The 25,331-nt window shown below is 31.5% G+C and overlaps 1 protein-coding gene across 2 annotated transcripts in view; it reads right to left on the reverse strand.

Moving 5' to 3' along the window:
* Positions 1 to 2,678: 2,678 nt before the first annotated feature.
* The window catches only part of LOC107442169 (thyrotropin-releasing hormone receptor-like), a 50,752-nt gene continuing 28,099 nt past the window's right edge, over positions 2,679 to 25,331 (reverse strand). For both annotated transcript variants that reach the window (XM_071182819.1, XM_071182820.1), the window contains exons 2-4: positions 22,204 to 23,103; positions 6,849 to 7,037; positions 2,679 to 3,015 (exon numbers count right to left, since the gene is read on the reverse strand). In XM_071182819.1, coding sequence (XP_071038920.1) covers positions 2,857 to 3,015; positions 6,849 to 7,037; positions 22,204 to 23,055 — 1,200 coding nt within the window. In that variant the 5' untranslated portion in view covers positions 23,056 to 23,103 and the 3' untranslated portion in view covers positions 2,679 to 2,856. The remainder of the gene's footprint in view (positions 3,016 to 6,848; positions 7,038 to 22,203; positions 23,104 to 25,331) is intronic.

The raw sequence follows: 25,331 nt of genomic DNA on the forward strand, positions 1-25,331 counted from the left end.
CGTTTTTTTTTTCAGTTTAATTTTCCTTGATTGTTTTTAGGTCCTATGTTTTGAAATAACGTAGTAAAATTAATTTTATAATTTAGATTGGAAATTTTTTTATTATATTATTTAAATTTAAAATATTTCAAATCATTTATTTGTGTTTTGAAAAGAAAAATAACCTGAAACCTTTGCGTTAGATGAACCATGGATTGTTTAAATTAATTCTTTTATCCACTGTAGAAAGAATCAAAAATGTTTTTGTTGCTGATATGTACAGAATAAAATTGTGTATTATAATCAATCATTAAATAAATAACTCTGATTGAATCCAACCATATTACAGTCATGCACAAACTTGGTATTAAATTAATATTTGCTTTACAATGTCCTGGAATTTACAAGCCAGGATAATGACAAATTCGCCATTTTATAGCATATAACTTTAATTTAATATTTTGGCCTAAGAAGTTTACATTCTGCAGAAAACAACAGGATTTCTTAAAATAACTCAGATAAGTCTATGTAGTTTATGTTATTAANTGCGCTATCAATGTTTTAAGTTACGAAATGAGATAACAAAAACAAACTTTCCCTGAATAAACATGATTAATGATTTTTTATAAATTCAAAATATATGAAGTAGCCCTTTATGTTAATATCACTTTATGCAGATTTTCCCATATCACATGCACTTAATTATAAAATTCGTGTAATTCCACTCAAAAAATAATTTTTAATAATTATATATTCATTATTTAATAATATTTGAAAATTTTAATGGTAAAGTATTTTAATTTTTTCATTGTTTAAAAGATATTTCATTATTCATTATTTATGTTATATTTCATTATTTTAAAGATATTTCATTATTCATTATTTATATTATATTTCATTATTTTAAACACATTTCATTATTCATTATTTATATTATATTTCATTATTTTAAAGACATTTCATTATTCATTATTTATATTATATTTCATTATTTCAAAGATAGTTTTAGTAATAAAACACAAAATTTGGCTGAATAATTCTAGAGAAGTTGAATTTTAAACGTAAGACTTTTTTAAAATTTGATAAAACAATAAACCGTGAATTTGCAAAAAAAAAGGTTTTTATGCATAGAAAGTATGTTTTCGTGTCTGATTTCGAAAAATTAAACTGCTCCAATTACGTCAAGTACGATCGTTAAACTGTTAAGATTGAGTTTTAATTTGATCATTAGATCAAAAGTTATTCAGGGTGTTTACCTTTTATGTTGAGTACTGTACAACCACTTCTTAACGGTTTCGAACGCAGATGTGTCATGACCGACTCTGCTCTGATCTGTTTTGGGATTTTAAAATAGATGTGTTTAATAAATAAAAGCGCGAAATCCTTTTGTTTAAATAAACATGTTTTAACACCTTGCCAGTGTCACAGGAATCCAGCTCGGGGTAACTACTACGTGCAGTATTTGTGATAACTTCGGGCAGGAGGAAAATTAACGTTTCTATTTTGTGAAGCCCGATATGGGTTTGTTTCTACTTTAGGATACTTAATTCTCTATCTTCATAATAGATGGCATTAGTAGTATTGGTTTTTCACCGCTTACTACTTCAGTCGAGGGTGGGAAATGTGGGTGGGGATTTGGGAATATATCATACTGTAAAAGATTTGTAAAATTTATGTATTGAAAATTATATTGTTGTGTTTTTATATTATATTATACTAGTTATATTATATTTAGTTTCAAAAGTTTGTTTGATTTGCTCTAACAGAATGAGATGTGTGTGTAATCCAGTACTTTTTTATGTGTACGCAAAAATTATAAATACAGTAGTTATTGCATTTAAAACTTTATTTTTCTAATAAAAAACCATTTTCTAACTTTTATAATAGTATAAAGAACAAAATTAAACAGTAAAAAAAATTCAATTTTTGGTCCATTTTTCTGAAATAGATATGTTTTAATAACAATTGAATGACGATAAGAAAACCTTTACAATTCTTATTGAACGATTCTCGTTATATATTTTATTAATGAACTGGTCTTTTTTGAAACAAAATCATCGTTGCATCAAAATAATTGATTTCCATAGTGCGATTCCGGACTTATTTCTGCCCAGGTGGTACACGACTCACGAGACACCGACATTAAAAATACCCTCGTCAATTACTATGACAAAAATGAAAATAATTTTAAAAAACAAATAACTACATTTACAGAAATTCTGTTAATTCGGTAAAAAAATCTTCCTTTTAAATGGGTGCACATTACGCATTGTAGTTCGATGTTATTTCGATTGAGTATGAACTCTCGTTTGGTAATACGTTCTGCTTTCTAGTAGTTAAGGAAAATGGGTGCAATTATTCCACACAGGGCTTCAGTTAAAATTTGAACATTCAAACTAGTAGGAAAATAATGAAACTTTTAATAAAAACAAGATAAATTTTGATTTTAGTAATTAGAAAAAATATGTCATCAGGCGTTGGAATTTGAAATTGGAAAGAGGTTACAAAATTTTTATTCTACCGAACATACGCGAATAAATAAAAGTAAAGTAGCTAAATGATTTCAAATCCATTTTGTGGCAATCAATCGATACGAGAAATAATAACATTTATGTTGAACACATTCCTTACAAAAGTTCCCCTAAAAATAAATTAAGATAACACACAACATTAAACGTTTCAAAAAACAATACATTACATAGAACAAAAAAAGTACGAATGTTTTATTACTTAAGATAACACACAACATGAAATGTTTCGAAAAACAACACATAGAACAAAAAAGTACGGATGTGTTATTACTTTTGCCCATTTGAAAAAAGTCTTTCAAATGTTATTAAGTCAACACCTAGAATGAATGACTCATCATTGGGAACATCAAAGAATCTGTAGTGGTTCCATGGTACAGGAAGTGATTTGCGATGTCACAGTTTGATGCTGTCGACGTATTATAGAACCTGCAACGCTTATGTAGGGACCTTTAATTCTCCGCCTCGTTTTTCCACACGACAGCATTATTTTGAAAGCTCTTCTAAACTAGAAAATAGAAATAATCCTTATTTTTCATATATTTGTCAACTACACTGGTGTCAGAAATTAAGAGAATTTGCAGACTGGGTCGATTATCTCTAAAACTACTGGACCGATTTTGAAGAAATTTGATATGTGCATGCATTGATACAATACAAAACAAATAACTGTTCAACAATTGTAATACACACGCATGATCATGCGTAACATTCGTTGGAGTAGAAACGTTTGATTGTATGCCCCCAGGACAATTCAGAACAATTACCATAGGAAATGATTAACTGCCTTATTTCAAGTATGAAATCGCGCTGAAAGACCTGTATATCTGTATGAGGGGACCATAACACTTTATTAACCCTTTTTTTTTTGTTTATTTTGCAACCGCTGTTTCATACCTTCTGACTCCAACGAGTATTATGCACGATCATGCACGTGTATTACAATTGCTGAATGATTATTTGTTTTGTATTGTATCAATCATATCCAATTTCATTATAATCGGTCTAGTAGTTCTAGAGATAATCGACCAAGTCTGCAAATTCTATTAAATTCTTGCACCAGTGTATTTACTTTATAGTTAATGTGTGGAAAAAAGTCGAAATGTTTCAAGCGTTTAAACACGACTTTTATGCTTAAGACACGTGAAATATATTTTTACTTTTATTAATGTTGGGCATGGAGGATATGAAATCGCTCTTTGACACGTTTGACAACTCCGCCTACATAAACTCGCCCCTTCGATGGTCAATCCAACGCTCAAACTCAAATTTTTGCTGTTTAATGGCACAAAAGCCGGAATAAGCTTTACTACGCCAAACTTAACGAGCGATTAATTCTCACTTGGGCCGGATCACGCTATTGGTCGAAAATGACATCACTGTTTGGGGAAGGGACTTGCTGTGTATTGCAGAGTATTTTAGCGACCGATCTTGATTTGGCGACAGATTTAATATTTAGTTTTCAAATGAGCTCAATTTACACGTGGTATTAATGTTGAGTAATAAAGACAATATTCACATTTCGCACAGTTTTGTGGTAATTTTTTATTAGAATCTAAGTAAGTGAAATTAAACTATACTGCTTTTACGTCATTAGCAACTGGGGCTGTTCTAGAAATGCAGGGGGGGGGGGGGCTAGCCCAGAATTTTGGTCATTACTTTAAACTAAATTTACGTGTTGCAGTTGCTTGATTATGAAGTTTTTAAAATTATTCATAACACAACTAAATTACGATGTATGAGTAAATTTGAGCTTATGTTTATTTCAATTTTTGTTACTTCATAGCTGCAAAAGATAATTCTTAAGGAAAAACAAACAAACAAAAAAAACGTATTACGGAAAAAAACAAACATTCATTATTTTTATTGTTTTTAGCTTTGATGAATTTAAATCAATTAAAACATAAATATTGTCTGAAATGCTGAAGTAGACATTTACCTTTCTCCCCCACCCTAACGAAGACATAATATTACGTAAACATTTACAAGGAATAAATAAATTCCGAGCATACGAAATTTGTCACCAAACTCATACAAACACCAGCCACCATCTCCCTTCCCCCCAACAGTGATGTCATTTTCGACCAATAGCGTGATCCGGCCCAAGTGAGAATTAACCGCTCGTCAAACTTAGTGTGAAAAAGGGTGGGAACGAGTTAGTTAAAAATATTGTCCTTTGTACTAGTTAGCACGATAGCTACCAAACATTGTAATAAACCTTTTCATTCACCTGTCCTTATAATTTGATAATAAGGGATGCATATTTTCGAGCTGGATACTTCTATTTCAGTTAGAACGTGCTATTTCGAATGACTGACTATTAACCTCTTATCACGAGTTAACTCGGGTATGTATATATTGCAAATATTTACTATCTCGAGAAAACTCGGGCATAGCAGAATTCGTCAATACGTCTTGTTTTGTCACGTTTTTACTCGGCCTGAAGCAAAGCAAAAAACAATTGGTCACTTTTTGTTTGGGATTTATGTTATTTGTGGGACTGCAAACGTGTTTTGTGCAATTGTACATACGATGATTGCTGAATTTACATAGAAAAAGAAAGAGTAAAAAAAAATGGCGTTCGAGAATGAAAGTGAGAGTAATGCAGATGATTTTTCAGATTATGAAAATGTGAACATATACAAAGACTGAAATTTAATTTTTTTCATTTGCCCGAGATAATTTGGGATAGTAAGCTGACGGTAAATTAAATATTTTTTACTCACAAAAAAAAAAATAAAACTTCAATTTGGAACTTGTGTATTATGTTTTGGTTTAGTTCTTAGTATTTAGTAATGAAATATAAATAATATGTTGATTTTTGGCATTTTGTTTAAAAAAAAAACTAGTAAGGAAAGCGATAATTCCTAATTTCCCATAAAATTAGAAAATATCAGAATGATCGAAGAATCAAATCACAATCGAAATAATTTTAGTGCTTCCTTATTCTCTGATAAGGATACGACACTGTCAGGAATCGGAAGCTATTATCTCGATGGAGACGTGTTATTTAGCATTACTGTCAATTACAGTAATTACAGACAGTTACCCTGATAGTTAAAAATGTATAAATGAATACTTTAGTTTTTCCCTTAATCTGATAAGGAACACAAGTCGAAATCTGAAGCTTCCATCTTAGTTAAAACACGTTATTTAGCATTACTGAGAATTTAAATAATTGCTCCAATAATAACAACGAAAACATTTTATCTCATATAAAAGCACGTAGTTCAAATATCAGCTTTTCTAACTTAATTTAAAGTGGTGATTAATGAAGGCCTTATTTGTCAGCAGTGTAAGTTAATCTGTTTGACAAATGATAGGATTCGAGAACGAAAAGGTGGCGCAGGAAAACTTTAATTTTGAAAGCTGGTAACACAATTCGGCACCGATGATTAGTTGTGATGCTAATTATAAATCGTGCAGAATCGGAATGTAACATTCAAGTGTCTCCAATTTTTTTTAAGGAACGTATATTTTATTTTATTCATAACCGTCCATAAACAGCCGACCCAAATTTCGAGTTAACGGCTACTAATGGTCAACTCCGTAGTCTTGTAATTTTGAACCCAATTTCGAAGATATGGGAACTCCTGGATCAAGTATTGAGGGAAATGTGCCTTCGTGGAAGACTTTTTGGTGGAACTAACAGCATTTGCGTTACAGGGGAGGAAAAATACGAAAATCTCCCACGATTAGCGTGCGGGAAGGGGACTCTAACCCATGATCCGTCTACCACTGAGGATATTTTTACGTCAGCATTGTTGTTTGTGCAAGTCCGATCCGGAATTCCTCGTCGACAAGCCATCGCTGGGATTCGAACCCGTTCCACCTCATTGGACGAAGAACGGCTCAGCAGATGTATTTTATATTTTATATCCGCCGTTGAACAGCAGACCCAATTTTGAATTTACGACTACTAATGTTCAACTCCGTAGCCTTGTAATTTTGAACCAATCCAGAAGACAAGGAAACTCCTGGATCAGTACCTCAGAGGTATCGATTTGTTAGGGGAATATGGAGGACTTTGCGACTCGACAGATTTAACGTGCATCAGTCACCATTTACTACACGGAGTCTTCGGCCGTCGGGGATCGAACCCACGAACTCTTAGATATGGGCCCAGTGCAATACTAACCACTGGGCCCATGTCCACGTTCTGTAACTATCCATGAATCGAAACAATACTGATATTCCCCGAGATACTAAACTATTCTACAACAGGCTGAATGCACACCTTTCAGAAATGAATAGGAAGACAGTTCTACCGCATAAACTGGCTGTTTACTTACTTTAAAAAAAAAAAAATTAAAAAAAAAAACCATCGTTTGTAAGACTTACTTTGATGGACATGGCGTTGTAGAGTATTGGATTGATGGCGCTATTGATGAATATCATTGTCTTACAGAACATGAGGAACCATAGCTCCATGTAACGACGTTGTGCAAAAGAGTTGTAGACCAGAAGAACTCGGTAGGGAAGCCACAAGAGAGCGAACACTGCCACTACAACCGCCAACATCTTCACGACCTGTGGAAATACAGTAAGTTTTTTTTTTTCCTTGAGAATTAAACTATATGCATTTCATTTACAAATATATTAATAAGAGACATTAAAAAACGTTTCAAGTGACGTAATTGTTGCATCATTAGTTGCTACTGAAATTTAATTCTACATAACCTTAAATCATCATCGAAATCAGACCCAGTACTTACCAGTTTATAAAAAAATAAGTTGGGAAGAAAATCAAAATTTAAAAGAATTTGTTTTCTAAATAAACTGAAAATGGTTAGCTCTAAATTTTTGTATTATAATAATGTTTTGACCAATAAAAAAGAATCGTGACGTGAAGAAAAAGGTTTCGGTGGTATTAGTTGATTATGTTGCATCTAATGTTATAAAATCGTGATTTATAACAGTAGTATCTCATTAATATGATCACAGTTAATACTGTCATGAGCTTTATTGTTATCAAACTAAACTGGTCTCGATTTCCATCTGTAACCATCTGTTCCGTTGTAAAAATCAGTAATTTCTGTGATATTAAAACATCGCTTAATGTTATCAGTGTTTTATTATTATTTTCGAAAATCTTCTTCAAGTGAACAGGAGTGCGTTGATTGGATGTTCGTGCCACGTGATTTTATCCCTAGCCACCGAGAAAGATGGCCGTTGAGATCGGGTAAACATTAGACAAGTAAACCTTAGACATTCAACATGAAGTTAAATGAGTACAATTGCAAACTTTTCTATTTTTTTAACTGTATTTTTTATTCAAAGACATTTTAAAAATTTATATTTTTGGTATTTATGTTGTTTTGTGTAGTTTATTACGTAACTTAAAATCCATATTAAAAATAAAAGTATTAATATTTAGGATCACAAGTTAACCGGGGAAAAGTCAGTCGAAATCTGATATGTAAGACCATAGTAATAAACAACAAGACAACAAGATTTTCCAAATAGACTTGTTTGATTGTGGGAGAAAACAGAGATGAAACATGATTATTAAAAACAACCTCCAATGAAATCAATTTTGATGCTTTTAACATGAACATCACCTCTGATAGCGTTTCTTTCTCAGTGTGAGTACTTTATTTTCGAAAACTATTCAATAATACAAATACACATTAAGAGCGTTTTTAACAGAACACCCTGTATTGTTTGATTGTTCTATTTGTTTTTAGATTCGTGAATTTTATTCTATACAATTAACTCCACTGTTATTTCATCATTAACTCCTTGCCAGTGTCGTCCGAATCCAGCTCGGGCAACTACTTCGTGCAGTATTCGTGATGCCCGAACTAAATTCGGGCAGGAGAAAAATTAACGTTTCGATTCTGTGAAGCCCGAGAGGCGTTCGTTTCTACTTCAGAATACTTAATTCACTATTTTCCTTATAGATGGCATTAGTGGTCCTAGTTTTTCATCGATCGCGACTTACGTCGAGAGCAAAGAGGGCGATATGGGTTTGTGTGCAGTACCATGTTTTGGGATATACCATACTGTAAAAGATTTGTAAAATGCATGTATTGAAAATCATACCGTTGTGCTTTTGTATTATATTGTACTAGTTATATTACATTTAGCTTCAAAATTTTGCTTAATTTGATCTAATTGAATAAAATGAGTGTGTAATCCATAACTTTTTTATATGTCTGTAAAAATTATAAATACAGTAGCTGTTGCATTTAAAATTTTATTTTTCAAATAAAAAATCATTTTTCAACCTTTGAAAAGAACAAAATTAAACAGTCAAAAAAATTTTCCATTTTAGGTCCATTTTTCTGAAATATGTTAAGGGGTCAAAAACCCCTTANTATATATATATTACATTGTTAAGGGATTAATTCATGCTTATAGAAATTTTAAGCTCATGAAGAAGGTTTAATTAATTTTTACCGTCTATTTTCAGCATCGTTATTAACTGGCTTGTTGACTAACCTTTTTCCTGCTGCCAGCCAAACAATGATTTATTAGAAACTTTACTTTTTTTTTTATAGAGAGACATATTTTGAAATATGAGTCAGAAAAGAAATACAAATTTCTTTTTTCTCTTTTTAATAGAAACTTTTTTTGAAACATGCTAGCGTTCTAAGAGAGAACAATTTAAACCGTTCTTTTGTCCCTTTTTAAGAGACCTGGAAAAATGCATGAAAATAACAAGGGACGAGAATTTTGAAAACAATCTCAAAATGGGAAGGAATATAAGAATATTTTCCCGGGAGTGTATTTTAAATATAAAAAGAATACTGCTATTCTTTAGTTTGTTTTTTTTAATCACAATATGTTTTTACAGAAACATTGTTTTCGTTATGGAATATATTTTATGCATCACTACACGAATGAAAAAAATAAACAGAAAAATCTTTTAGAAAAGTGAAAAAACGCATTTTCTAGTCTACGCGTTTTTCAATTGTTTTTCGTTGAAGCTTAGCCATTGTTAAGATTTTGACTCATTAATAGCAATAGTATTCTATTTAATAAAATATTTAAAAAAAATGCTAAAATTAACTAAAACAAATCATACCTGAAAACTTTTATGTTTGCTAATGAAATAATTACATGTGAACGCTCGCTACTACGATATCTGACACAACAATAACTCCCGCTATTACGAAAATTTTTCATGTTTCCGACGAACTTGCATATGAATTAATGTTATCCTCTTCTCAATATTACGAAATCCTCTGAAGCAATAATCCCCTGTAAAATGATTTTTTTTCTCCAAATTTCAACCTTATTTTCGCCATTTATAATTGGTTTTCAAATAATGTAAAAAATCTTATTTTATCATCTTTTGCCATTATTTCTGACAAGAGAAGACTCACTGCTGACCACCCCCAAGAGCTTCCATTCTTAGAATTGTCTCCCCTTATCTCTTAAGAATTCACTAATGTAACATTCCTATATGATTTCATTTCCTTCATGTTAAAAGCTGATCATGAGTCACAAATGACCACACGCATCACATTAACACCCAAAAGAGATTTTTTTTCCATAAAGGATGGGTGGAGAATCATTCACAAGCGAAAATTGTTTTCGTGCTTTGGATTCAATGCATGCTTCGTAGTTTGACTTAACAGTAAAAAAATGAATAAATATATTTATAGTTAATACATAAATAACATTAAAATTAAAAAAAATCTTATTGTGTCCCCAAAGTATGTAGACCCTCGATATAACAATATATCCCTCTACAACAATATATTTATTTGGTCCCCAAAATATTGTTGTACCGAGGTTTTTACTATTTTTACTATTTTTTTACGAAATTACTTTTGTGTCTTCAAGAGTGAAATTTTCGCAATCGAAAATTCAACCCTTACTCCAAATAGCTAAAACCCTCAAATTTTAACAGTAGTTCATTGCCAGGCACCTATGAAAGTTAAATTCTTATTGTATCGCTCTAAATACGGTTTAATCTTTATTTTATCCTCAATCAATCTTAACAGTAAAAATTGTAACTTCCATTTTGTGCTACGCAACGGTGAAAGTTACATTAACCACTTCCAAACGTCATATCTCAAAATAAAATGTATCGAATCCTTTTCTATGAGTTAAAATTTTAACTGTTGTCCTGTGCCTATTGATAATAAAACTTGATATGCTTGAAATAAATGTCTTGAATGATACAAACAAAAATGATTATGAACAAAATGAAATCAATTGAGTCAATCAATGAATTGATATCAATAGAAATAAAATTCTTGCTCGATAGTCACATTTATTAATTTGATAAATTTTATTTTATCATTTTATAATTTTATAAAATACAGAAATATAAATATATATATATTTATCCCAGTCAATCCCTGTCTAGGTGCATGTGAGTTTTTTTTTGTTGAAATATTTCTTAATAGTAGTAGTAGCCGGTAAGTACAAAATCCAATTGTTTTCAATCTGAAAAAGGCCTTAATCCACTTATTTTATTTTTGAAAAGCAACTATGTGTGCGCTTTTCTAAATAACTTCAAATATTTCTTTCGTGTTACTAAATCAAACATTTTTTGCACCAAAACTTCATTATTTTGGCATTTAAATTTAATATACAATAGTTTTGCTTCATTTAATTAAAAATAGTACCAGGTAAAAAAAATTCTTCAGTTTTGTTATTTCTTTTATTTCGAATAAAAATATTTTTTTCTTTTTATTTCGAATTTCGCCGCATAAATATTTCATCATATTCATTCATGGTAAGAATAAATTTAGAAATTAAACTTTTGTGCTCAATTTTTTTCCTGCCTGGATTCAAAGCGGAATATTTATATTTTATTGCAAACTAAGAGATATTTTTGTACTGCTAATTAAAAAATCGCAGTGTTTTGAAAATTTTATATTGCAAATTATATACATTGCACAGATTAATATTGCGAATTTATTTATATTGCAAATTAAAAAATCGGCAATATTTAAAATTTAATTTTTTTAGAACTTTTATAAAAATGAAATATAATTTTTAATTTACTGGAACTCAAGGGGGTTAATATTGTATGAATATTTTTTTTAAAATTTATTTCTTCTAACCAAAAGAATATATTTATCGAATTTTTTCTACATATTAATTTATTGCTGCAAATTTCAAAAGAAAATTACAATTTATGGCTACAGATTTTGTAGTTTTAAAACTAGTAAAATTCCTTTTTATATCTAAACACTGAATTTTGATTTCTGGTTTTGATTCTTGCTATTTTCAACGTTCATTATTTTAATAAATTTTGTAAGATTTTCATGCATTTTAAAGTTTTGTACATTTTAATTAAAGTTAAATACATTTAAAATTGAAATTATATTTTTCTGTCACATTTTTTTATAATGAAATTTAAGGTTACTTATAATTTTTCATTTTCCCGAAATGTCCTTTAAAATCGTTACTTTATAAATATGTTAGGCTTTGACAAATCATCACATTTTCTGCGATAATTAGATTAAGATTATTTTCCTCGTGATAAAGGTTTTAAATGATTGTGCGTTAAATATAAACACTATTTATGGAATAAATAGGAATAAATAATGTATGGAATAATATGGACACAAAAATAAATTAAAGTGGATACACTGACATACATGGAAGATTCATTTGGGGGGGGGGATTATCATGCAGTCAGCGCGGGAGCAATTTCTGCGGTTGGTGGTAAATTACAGCAAACAATCATACTTCCAGTTTCTACAAAAAAAAAAAAAAAAAAANAAAAAAAAAAAAAAAAAAAAGTCAACAGTAGGTCAGAGGAAGACTATACACCGTAATTTTGCAAATCAAAGTGGAAGTACATAAATTATGAGGTGGGAAACATAGTTTTTCGATGAATTTAGAATGTTGTTGGTTCGAATACTAAATTAATATGTGGGACGATAATTAATATGTGGGATATACGAATATTAAACTATTATTGAATTTTTTTAAAAATAAAATATAGAAGTGAACAAAAATAAATTATATAAATATTAAACTTAATAAATAAATCTACTCTCTAGAAATTAATATATATATAATAATAATTAAGCTTAATTATGTTTCCCTCAAATATATGACAATTATTATAACAAAAAAAATATTTATATTTTAATAGCTTGTGCCCAAAACGGGATCACCGAAAGGTATTTAAACATATATAGTCCCATTTTTGTCCCAATTTTTTCGATTCTTCAACAATTTTACACCATTAGACATTTTTTTATTAATTATTATTTTTTAAGATTTAAGATAATAATTAGAAAAACTTGTAATAATTAGAAAAACTTGGTATTCTGCCCTCTATAAACTTGTTTTTTTTTCCTCCCAAATCCATTTATTGTAAGGTAAAAATGTGAGCAAAAATGCTGTTCTATATGTAAATAAACTTTGTATTTCATACGTCAGATGGAGTATCTCATTTTTTTTTATACATAAATTGCATCTAGAATGCTTCGATCCATTTTCGTCAAAATGGTTTATTCCATCAAATCTAACATCATTTCGGTACCCTATTGGATGGGCAATTTCATTATCATCGCTCAATTTATCATTTGCCTTGTGGCAGAATATTTTCAAGCTATCTGCGTCAAAACTCTCTTTCTGCAAGTTACTTTTTATAATAACAAACATATATGTTACTAATTTAAAATAACGCTGCGTTTGCATCAACAAAAAAAACAAACTATATATAATTTTTTCAACTGAACGTGAAATAATTATTTATACCAATATTGTAGGTGATATTCTGTAGGGGGAGCGGGGAGGGGGAACGCACTAATTATTTCCTTCACATTTTGTAAATTATCATCCCACTAAAGAAAAAAATAATAATTAAAAATCATAAATTTCGGAGAAGTAATTGCCGAGAAAAAGATAATCAATTCGGACTCTTCAAAAAGGGATTACTCAAATGCGTGTTTCTTTTCAAGATTAGGTTGTTGTAATAAATAATATAGCATAAATAATATCGGATTTAAAATCTAGGCGAAATCAATAGTAATAACAGCCAAAAATATAGAATCATTGCCTTAAAAAGTAATCACTCAAATGCATGATGTGAATTCGCTATATTGTTTGAAATATATCGGGATATTTAAGAACCACCTGAAAATCAATCTCAATAACTGCAGAAAATACAATCGAAACATTATATCGATTTACGATACTATCGGTGTAAATTGAGGGCTCCAAAAAGTGAGTTTCTAACTGCATGATTCAAATTTTATGTGTGAAAACTATTTTTTTTTTAAAACTTTTCTAAAGAAAAATCTTTCTGCAAGAATTCTGAAACTTTCTGCAACAATGTCGCCGTGTCGCTGCTATTCTGTAATGATTCCACAGATTCCAGAGCTTTTTGGGACATGGTGCACTTAGAGATCAAATAACGAGTTTAAAAGTAGGTACGATCTAAGGTACCGTCTGGTATGTAGTAAAACAATTTTCCTAGTCTGGAAAATCCCGAAGTGTAAGATAGCATTCATTCACAAAACATTTATTAAATAATACAAACATTGCCAACGAAATGTCACACTAAATAAAACTATTACCTCGCCAAGAAGAAAAAAAGATTAAAGTACTCTCGAGGTGTAGCAGCACACTTCACTAAATAAATGTATTACTTATTGTTTAATTACTTGTTCTTAATTTATCACTTAAATTTATTTAATACCCCCTTCATCAGTGGCAGGAAGAGTAAAATCCAAGTTGATGCACAAATTACGACATGGTTAAAAGAAGTACACGAGTAGAAACATTAAAATATCAACAGTTAAAGATTTATTTGATAAATATGGAACAGCAGTTGTTGGCGCCGTTGTTAGCGATTTTGAGTTTTGCTGGTGTCAGCAAACCCGTTTTTCGCTAACTTAACTTTTCTTTTTGCTCTCGTGCTTTTTGTTTTTCGTGATTTAACTTTGATTTAATAACTATTGTTTTATTGTTAATTGCAACAATATTTTGGAAATACTGATTCATTTGGAATCATTTAATGAACTGTTTTCGTTATTGTAATGTTGTTTTTGAAAGAAAACTGTTATTGTTTATGAGCTATTTCCTTCAGTTGATAATTATCACCTATGGAAAAATAATTAAGATAGGTTAGACCAGTGTTTCCCAACCTTTTTTGTACCATGCCCCACCTAAGACTTTCTAAAATTCTTATGCCCCCCTATGTAACATATACATAATTTTTAATATTAAAAAAATCGAATTGTTCACTTAAGAAACTTAGGAAATTGTTAGCGAAACAAAGTAAGTAAATTTTCAGAACATATAATGAAGAACTAAAATTCAAATTCGAAATAATTTTAATAAATATTTTTCTATAATAATTTAATATTTTAATTAAGTGAGATTCTTGCCCTTGATGCTTGCTGCACGTAGATTTTATCTTAGGTTCCAATTTGGTTAGCCTCAGTCTCAAGTCTCCCCGTTGTGTTATATCTAGACGATTTTTTTTTTTTACCAATAAAATCATTTACAGCACTAAATCCACATTCAGCTAAATATGAAGATGGAATCGGTAACAATAGTTTTCTTGCACATTTGATTGAATTTGGGTATTTGTTTTCTGTTTCCTCACGAAGCCATGCCATCACTCCTTTCATATTAAATAAAGTTTTAACTGACTCATCATTTTGCATTTCTGCAAGTTCTTCTTGATATATTTGATATATCAGACAAATCCACTAACATGGACTGCAACATCCATGTTGGAAAATAAATTTGTTTTAAATCAGAATATCTTTCTTTTAAATCAGCCGATAGAATTTTCAGATGATAGACAATAACAAGTAAAGCGGTATCATTTACTTCACATTTTTGGAGCCAATGAAACTGTTCAAAGTTTTTGTTGTTAATATATTTCTGACATAACTCAATAAGGGTAATGAAGCCAAATATCTTCGCTTTTGCATCAACAAGAGTTTTATTTGTTCCTTGAAGTTTCTTATTTAATATATTCAGTTTTTCAAAGATATTGGCTAAATAACTCACAAATGCTTTACCATCGACTGTAAACAGATACTTCATTTCAGGTTTGTCGCTTAAAAAATCCCTAAGTCACATAATATTTATTGACCGCAATTATTTAAGAATTTGCTTTTTTCTTTCGATTTTGTCACCGAAATCTCGCATTGTATTTAAATGGCCCAGAGCAAAAGGTTTAAACTCATGTCGAGTCCATTTTTAAATTGCCCCCCTTTACAATCGATCTGCCCCCCGGTGGGGCATAGGCCCCACGTTGGGAAACACTGGGTTAGACCCTCTTGCAGGGAAACCATTTATTGTTGAATATTTGATAGCATTAATTGTTTCCCAGAAATCCAAATCAATACAGTTTGAATTCTATTGACTGAAAAAAAAAATACTTTATTACGTTGTTGTTGCACGAAGGAATAGTGTTCCTGAGATAGTTTTGGCTTAAATTAAATTCTTCGAACACTTAGAAATATGCACCAGTTGTTCAAACAATGAATGTGCGAGCCGCGGTGGCTTAGAGCAGTGTTCCCCAACCCCCGGTCCGCGGATTAAATGGTACCGGGCAGCCCATTTCATTGAAAATTAATTTAAATTTCTAGGTTTATACCCCAAATTAAAACTATCTGTGTACTATTGAAATTTTATTTATTTTAAAAAAAAGGGGGGGTGCCCGAAGGTCGTGACATAAATTTTTTAATGTTTGTAATGTATCATTGTCTCCAATTACCCCCAGATGGAACCGTCTTAGCAAAGAAATAAGCTCAGGGTTCTCATTGATTTGACGTTCTAGTAAGTTAAAATGATAAATCACTTTATATTTATTTTTTGGTGTAACTGTATTTTATTTTGAAGGCATGTTTATATACAATTAAATTAAAATTAATAAATCAAAATAATCTTAAATATAAACAATCAACCCCCCGCCCCCCAACGGGCGGCGGTAAAATTATCAAATGTTGACAGGTCCGTGGTGGCTAGGTTGGGAAACACTGGCTTAGAGGATAGAGCGTTCGCCATCTAAAGAGATGACCCAGGTTCGAATCCCAACGATGACTGATCGATACGAATTCTGCTCCCAACTCGCAGCGACCACAGTGCTGATGTAAAACTATTCTCATTGGTATTCGAATCATGGGTTAGAGTCCCCTTGTTGTCCGACCGTATAAGGTTTTTGTGATTTTCCTCTCCATGTAACGCAAACACTGTGTTAGTTCCCTCAAAAAGCGCCCTACACGAATGAAAATGTCTCCCAACACTTTATCCAGGAATTTCATCGTCTTCTGGATTGGGTTCAAAATTACAAGGTTACGGAGTGTAAAGTTAGTAGACGTAAGCTGAAAATTCGATCGGCAGTTCATCGGTGGTTATAAATGAAGCAAAATGTCTACAACACTATGTTATAATATACCACGCAAAGTGTAAAAATTTTGCTTCATTGATATTCATATTAATAACAGTAAATAATACTGAGTTTATTTAATATCCTACGTTTTTCTTTTTCAAAAATTGCCAATGTTTCAAACATCGTTCAGAAAGCACACTTAATTTTTTTCACTCAGTTTTTTGTTTCATTGTCTTTAAATATACTTCAATAGCGCACTTAAAAATTTTCAAGCTATTTGGATAATCCATTTTTTAATTCGACAATATACATCTTTGGAATCTTTGACAAAAATGAAATCGAAAAGTATACTAAGAGTCGTGAACTATTATTTAAGAGAGGAAAAACCGTTATCGCCGGAAACAAAAAACCAGTTTGATTGTCCCATGGTGTTTCTAACCATTCGTAGTTAATGAGGATTTTTTCAGTTCTCAGTAATTATGTATCAGATTTTCTTTTTTCCTCAAGTAATTTCTTAATATATGTGACTCCCAAATTATGTACGAAGTCAAACTAAGCAATTACAGCAAAACTAACAAAGATATTTGCATGAAATTTAAAATGTGCTTATTTTGGATAATAAAAATTTAAAAACTAAATGAAAATATGAAACAAATGTTTATGTTGTAATTTAAAATGTGCTTATTTTGGATAATAAAAATGTAAAAACTAAATGAAAATATGAAACAAATGTTTATGTTGAAAAAAAAATATGTAAAGGTTGTACGCTGTTTTTACTTTTTTAAATGCTAATTAGTAAAAATGCTAAAAAGATTAGTATATTTACATGTAAATATAATATGTGTTCCAACTATGACTCGCGAACCAAATAAAAATAAAACCCCTACCATAGCAGAGCTCGCATATCACAACTCGAGAACATTTTCTTGAGTTGGGTGTTGCCTTTGTTGGCAGCTTTTATAATTTTGCCCCCGGTTTCTATGTTATTTAAAATAACTAAAATCACTATGTTATTTTTATTATTATATATTGCTTAATAGTTGTAAATATTTTGCATATATATACATTTTATTTTTGATTTTTTTTTATGTCGCATAGAAAATTTGTTCACCGATTTCGAACTCTTATTACATTAAATGATATCAAATTATACAATATTCCAAGAACGTGCTTTTTTAATAAAAAATAAATAAAATAATTAGATATAAATTCTCAAAGCTAACCAAATATTATTCGTCTTTTACCGATGCATTTAAGCAGCTGATTCTACTTATTTAAAACATTCCCTTAAAGCACTTTTAGAAACTCGCCCCGCTGTTTTTAACAAGCTTACGGAATGCAAATTAGCCTCGTATGAAAAAAGAAAACTTTCCTTTAATGGATGTTTATTTTGCCCTCTCTTATTTCTATTACAAGAACGGGGAACTTCCGCTAAATCTAATTTCCTCGGTATAACACGTAAAGAACTAGAGAAAAAGTTCGAATTCCATAAGAATTATTTATCTACTCACATTTCTCCCATTTTAAACTAATTAGAAGAACAAAAAAAGAGCCGTCGTTTCTAGGAAATCATAAGGATTTTTATCTGACTAATAAATTAATGAATCATTCATTTCATTTGCTTGACTATCCTTTAATTTCGATTCCTTTAAGATTCGAAAAGTAATCTAGTCAGTTAAGAAAGCGTTTCCTGCTCTTAATATCAGAATAAAAGAATGCGCAAATTAATATTAACCTTTTAAATTTCAAGTCCCGGTCGGTAGATTTCTCTGCCCATGTCCGAGAGTTCGTGGGTTCGAATACCGCCGGCATGTGTTGTAAATGGTTACACTGGTACACGTTAAATCTGTCGAGACGCAAAGTCCACCATGTTCCCATAACAAATCTGTACCTCTGGGGTTCGAATCTCAGTCGATATGAATTACACATCCGGCTTGCACCGACCACAGTGCTTACGTGAAATATGTCCCCTTGCAATCAGGCTAATCGTGGCAGGTTCTCGTGGTTTTCCTCTCCATGTAACGCAAATGCGGGCTAGCTCCATCAAAAAGTCCTCCACGAAGTCAAATTTCCCCCAATACTCGATCCAGGAGTTCCCTTGTCTTCTGAATTGGGCTCAAAATTACAAAACTACGGAGTTGAACATTAATGGTCTTAAAGCCATAAAATTGGGTTGACTGTTCAACGACGGGTATAAAATAAGATAAAATAAAAAACCTCTGGTGGTACTAGATTGGTAATTGATCGTTCTCTGATTCAGGTCAAAATTACGATCTGTGGATGAATAAATGGATGTAAGAATGGGTCCGCCCTGTAAACGAGTGTGACGTATGGGTGTGTCAGAATTCTAATTCTATTTCAAATTCTCGGTCATAGATGGCGTCACTGGAAAACAAGAACAATCGCACCCCTTTGCCTTAACAGGCATACGAGAGAGAGAGAGAGAAATGTTGAGTTATTTTAATGATTTGGATACTTAAATTGTCAATAGCTTTTATTGTAAAAATCGAATGTTTAGTAGAAAATAAAATATACTTAGTAGTTAAAAAGTGATATTTTGAATAGCATGCATTAAAATTTTAAGGTTTTGTAGTCACTGCGTATTCGCTTGAGGCGGCTACCACTCTGCCTGGCAGGGATAAAGTTCGCATATAAAGGAGCATTATTTTCTGTGCCCGTGATTATTTCGGGCATTACAGCTAAAAGGTTAAAGTAAGAATAAAACTGATTCCCTGTTGAATTCTGCGGTAAAGGGAGATAATGAAAAAAAAATTCTCCAGTTATCAAACAATTTTCGTATGAAAATAACTATAGTATTTTTTCAATTCCAACTAAAAAGTTAACACTCTTCCTATTATCTTGTTCAAATTTTCAATCGTTAATAAAATACTTTTTTATTCATCCACTAAAGTGTTCAAATACATGTTTTTAAACTTGTAATGGATGACACTTGATGTTAATACAGCTTTTTCAATTAATTAATTAATTAAATTTAATTAATTAATTTTATGTTTATATGGGAGACAAGTTATAATTATTTCTTAAAACTAACTAAAGTAAAAATTTTCTCCGTTGATCTAAGTAGGAATTGACTTTTGAAAAAAATTTAATTTACTTGCTAGAGTTATTGTTGTCTACATCAGTGCTAATTAGCGGATGAGTTTCACAAGTGATACGAGTGTAGCTAGAATGCATGCTCTGGCGCTAATTGGGGTTTGCTAATAGCCTGGTCTGGAGTTGTCCTTAAAGTGTCGTCTTCGGAGTTTTGATGGATGGTTTGCGAGCTCTTTACTGTCTATACTTCCGGGTTATTGTTTCCGGTGTATTTTGAAGCCAATTAGCTCGCAACGTGATCATTGTGTTTTGAGACTCTCTTGGGCTGTATTTCTTGTATAAGTATATTTGTTACCATATTCATATTTTGTGTTTAGAAAAAGAATCGTTGGAAAAGAATCGTTATTTCGTCCTTAGAGACGAAAAGAATACAGGTGTCATTAGAAGACCTGTCATTTCAAGATGTAAGAATCATTTTGTGAAAAAAAAAGAATATTTATAAGAATCGTTATTTAAATGCTTGTCATTTCAAGATGTAAGAATCATTCTTTGAAAAAAAGAATCGTTATAAGAATTGTCATTTGAAGGCCTGTCATTTCAAGATGTAAGAATCATTCTTTGAAAAAGAATCGTTATAAGAATTGTCATTTGAAGACCTGTCATTTCAAGATGAAAAAATCATTCTTTGAAAAAGAATCGTTATAAGAATTGTCATTTGAAGGCCTGTCATTTTAAGATGTAAAAATCATTCTTTGAATAAAAGAATCGTTATAAGAATTGTCATTTGAAGACCTGTCATTTTAAGATGTAAGAATCATTCTTTGAAAAAGAATCGCTATAAGAATTGTCATTTGAAGGCCTGTCATTTCAAGATGTAAGAATCATTTTGTGAAAAAAAAAAGAATATTTATAAGAATCGTCATTTAAAGGCTTGTCATTTCAAGATGTAAGAATCATTCTTTGAAAAAAAGAATCGTTATAAGAATTGTCATTTGAAGGCCTGTCATTTCAAGATGTAAGAATCATTCTTTGAAAAAGAATCGTTATAAGAATTGTCATTTGAAGGCCTGTCATTTTAAGATGTAAAAATCATTCTTTGAATAAAAGAATCGTTATAAGAATTGTCATTTGAAGACCTGTCATTTCAAGATGTAAGAGCCATTCTTTGAAAAAAATAATCGTTTTAATACACTTCTTACCTTGTCAGCAATATGCCAGTTTCGAAATTTAACGTAAATGATAATTTGCAAAATGAAAATCTCGCTGCTCGAACAATATGCTAAAACTAACGTATGATGGCGCACAGTTTGTAACAAAAACAGTTCTAAAAAACTAAAAAGAGGCCAAATCATGACTACCAAAAAAGCGAGTTCTTTCTAAATCTAGCAGCCATGTCACCTTTTTTAGCGATACATCTATAAATAACCGAAACAAATTTTCACTTTAAACTCCCCCAGAATTACATTATATCATTAATTTCTTATGAAATAAAGATAATTTTTGTTCAAAAATTATATAAATTATTTCTTTTATTAAAAACAAAACTGTCTGTTTGAAAATATCACCTCGCAGAATAAGCTGCAGTAAGCAGCTGTATAATTTGTAACCGCAGGTCAAGAACTCGAAATTGTTGTTGTTTACAATGTTTTGAAAACACCACAAATATGTTTTTTAGAAGATTCCTTTTACAAATTTGCGCTTGGCAACTGCAGCAATAACGATGATGCAAGTCTCGGACGGGAGGGGGGGGTGACTTCCTTAGCAAGAACGTCTGCTCCCTCATTTCCCTTAATGCCAACGTGAGCAGGAATTCAGAAATAAATGACAAAAAATAAATGTCTAAAAAATAAATTACAAAAAAGAGTGATTTATTTTTTCATTTTCATCGTTTATTCTTATTCTCTAGTACTAAATCGTTAATTCTTATTCTCTAGTTATCAATTACTACTAAAATATACTACTTTATATGTATCTTATCTGTTTATGAAAAAAAATTTATAATTTGTTTATAAAAGTATTTTTCTTTTTTTAATTGAGAGTCCTCAAATATTATATGCTTCATTATATAATTTTTTTAGTAATTCAATAAGTTAAAAAAGGCTAAGTGTTTGTTTAAAGAAAAATTTATAAATGAGGATAATATCTAGTATATTGTTAAATAACGACATTTATGGTAAAAATCCTCGATGTGCTTCTTATTTTAGACATAGCTGGAAATACATGTTTAAGAACATGGACACAGTTCGAAATGTATTTTTGCCATTCCGTCGCCAATGGCCCTTTGTGCAGGTCTAGTGCGCCGTAAATGAACTACAAGTACAACAATCTAATAAGACTATCACTTTAAAAATAAAAAGGATCACCTACCTGAGCCCTGGCATTGGTCGCATTCGGCGAGGATTTCCTCTGTTCTTGGGGCGTCATCATTCCGTTCGATTTTCCGTTCTGAATATTTCTTGAGAAGAGCACGCGAGCAATTAATCCATAGAGAATACAGGAGAGGATGAGGGGAAAGACATAGAATAGGATGATGTCCGTGAAGTAATATCCTAAATAACTGTTCCTGCCTAGTGCAAACGTGCATGTCTCCCTGGATTCCAGTCCCTTGTAGTGCAAAGGTTTGATTTTAGTGAGGAAGAGCCACGGACTACAATAGAGACACGCAAATATCCACACCCCAATGATGATCTTCTTAGCCCTACTCACCGTGCAGACTATCTGCGCCTTCATGGGATGACAGATAGCTATGTACCGTTCCACCGTGAATGCTGTTATAGATAAAGACGAAACGTTTATTCCAAGGTACTGGAAGAAAATGAAGAGAGCACACCCCACTCTGCCCCAAATCCATTCGTCTCCGAGCAAATAATAAGCCAAGATCTCGTTGGGCACCGAAGCAATTAGCGTCATGAAGTCAGCAATGGACAAACTCACAAGGTAGCAGTTCGTGGGCGTGTGCATGCTTCTGGTACGCGTGACGACAATGACGACCATGATGTTGCCCAGCACGCCCACTATCAAAACGATTCCTTGAAAGAGTGTGCCGACAATCTGGTACTTGAGCGAATAGTACGAGGGATCCTTGGGCATCCTGATGCTTGGACCATCGTAGATGCAGGTGTAGTTCTCATCGGTGTCGTTAGAGGGAAAGAAACAATCGAAATCTAGATCGGATACGTAACCTGGAAGAACTTCATAAGCTGTACTGTTCAGCTCCATGTCGAGCAGTCATTGAACTACCCTCTCTCTCTCATCCGTCTGGATTTTCTGAAACAAAAATGTCAATTTCACATACATGTAATAAACATTACGAATTAAAGCGTTTTAAACTGTTCAGAACAAATTCGCGCACAGTGTGAACATAAATGCTTAAAATTCGCATGTTGCTTATACTTTGCGACATTGTGAAATGATTTGGAGTACACGGTATCACAAAATACCTTTATTTTCGACGTAAAAAGCCTAAGAGAGGTTTGTATAATTGAAGAAAAAGGTGATAACTGGTTGTTTTTTATTCCTTCTAAGATTTTTTTTTTCGTCTCGGTGTAAGGAATCCTTAACAAATACCGTTACGTTTACAAAATTTCTTTTCGAACTATATCAATAATGATACTCAAAATTTTTTGAATTCCCTTTTTTACAATATTTCTTCCTGTTTTTTTACATAATACTCATTCGGCATTTTATTTTTTACCCCAAGGAGTGGTAAGCTGTCTCATTTTGTAGATATTTTTCTATCCGTAGACACTAATTTACTAACCATTGCTGCAGCAGTTCCAGAGACAGGCCTTACAAATAAATGGTACAGGAAATGATGCGACATGAAATGTCTATCCTACAAACATCAGGGAAAGCTCTCTCCCTTACTAATGCTAACCGCCTGAGCCGGGGTAGCTCAGAGAATAGTTCGTCTTCCAATGAGGTGACCAGAGTTCGAATATCAGCAATGGCTGCTAGATACGAATTTCGCATCCGGCTTGCGTCAAACACAGTGATGACGTAAAATATCCTCAGTGGTCNTCTCCATGTAACGCAAATGCGGGTTAATTCCACCAAACAGTCGTCCACGAAGGCAACTTTCTCACAATGCTAGATCCAGGAGTTCCCTGGATTGGGTTTAAAATGACAAGGATACGGAGTTGAATATTAGTAGTCGGAAATCAAAAAAATTGGGTCGGCTGTTCGACGAAGGTTATAAAATAAAACTAAATGCTTAGCGCCTAATCAAGAAAAAGATTTAAGACCTCACGAAAAACCAAATCACAGAGAGACATTTCGGAAAGTTCTGGTGGAATAATCTCCAAGATCTCCCTAAACGGCCAAGCAGAAAAGCAGCCGCCGTGTTTTTACTGGCCACTGGACACGACTGCCTCCTTAAACATCTTCATTGAATTCATGTTGTACCAGCCCTTTTTTGCTGAGATCTTCAGGAAAAAGAGGGATGCAGACCACCTGCGACGTTGTCTGGTACTAAAGGACATCTCTTTGTTTGACCGTTACTGGTGCGCATGGAACTTATTTTATATACTTTCTCTGGCTACCCCTGTTTTTATTTTATTTTTGTTCTTCACCTTTTGTGGTGTAGAAGTCTTTCTGTAAATTTGGTCATTGGAAATTTAAAAAAATGGAATGTTACGAAAATTTGACAATTAGTCAAAACAAGTAAAAAAAATTAAAGTTAATTCCTACTTAGGTCAACAAGGAAAGATTTTATTTTAGTTTCTTTTTATTAAATAATCACAATTTTTTTTCCCTTGTAAAACTAAAATTAATTAATTAAATTTAATAAATGAATTAATATTTGGAGAAACAGTATTAGCATCAAGTGCCCTCTACTCCAAGTTGTAAAACAATGTATTTGAAGATGAGTGTATGAATAAAAAGTATTTTATTAAAGATTGAAAATGTGAACAAGATATATAAATATAAATAGGGAGATTGGGAAACTAATAGTATGAATTGAAATAAAAATAGCCTTTTAAAAATAAGATAAAAGGGGAAGCAAAATGTTCGCCAAATAAATCTTTGATTCTTATTTTGCTGAGTTTAAGTTGAGTCCTGCGTACCTGATCCAGTTCTCAATTTCATTCAATGCATAAAAGATTTGTACAAGCGACTTCTTAGACGAAGTCGAAAAGGGATTTTAATGCAGTTCATGGAGAAAGGCTATTTTCGTTGTTTTGAAAACCTAGTTGTTGCATAATGAAAACAAAATTATTATTCTTAATGTTAAATTGACATCAATATTAAATATTTTACATTTTTAAATATTTTTTGTTAACATAAAATAGTTTAATGCGTTTCAGTTGTTTTAGAAAGATTTGTATAAAGCGTAACAAAAATGGATTCTTTTTTTTACCGCCGACCTCAGCGTTAAAAAATCGTCACAGATGATCGTCTTTTCAAACTATTACCCATCTCATACTTCCCATTTCGGGTTTTTCACTTTTTTTCGCAAAAACTCGGTTGGAATCAATCAACTCCTAAGATAGTTC

The sequence above is a fragment of the Parasteatoda tepidariorum genome, chromosome 6 (genome assembly GCF_043381705.1).
Source record: "Parasteatoda tepidariorum isolate YZ-2023 chromosome 6, CAS_Ptep_4.0, whole genome shotgun sequence".
NCBI classification, from domain to species: domain Eukaryota; kingdom Metazoa; phylum Arthropoda; class Arachnida; order Araneae; family Theridiidae; genus Parasteatoda; species Parasteatoda tepidariorum.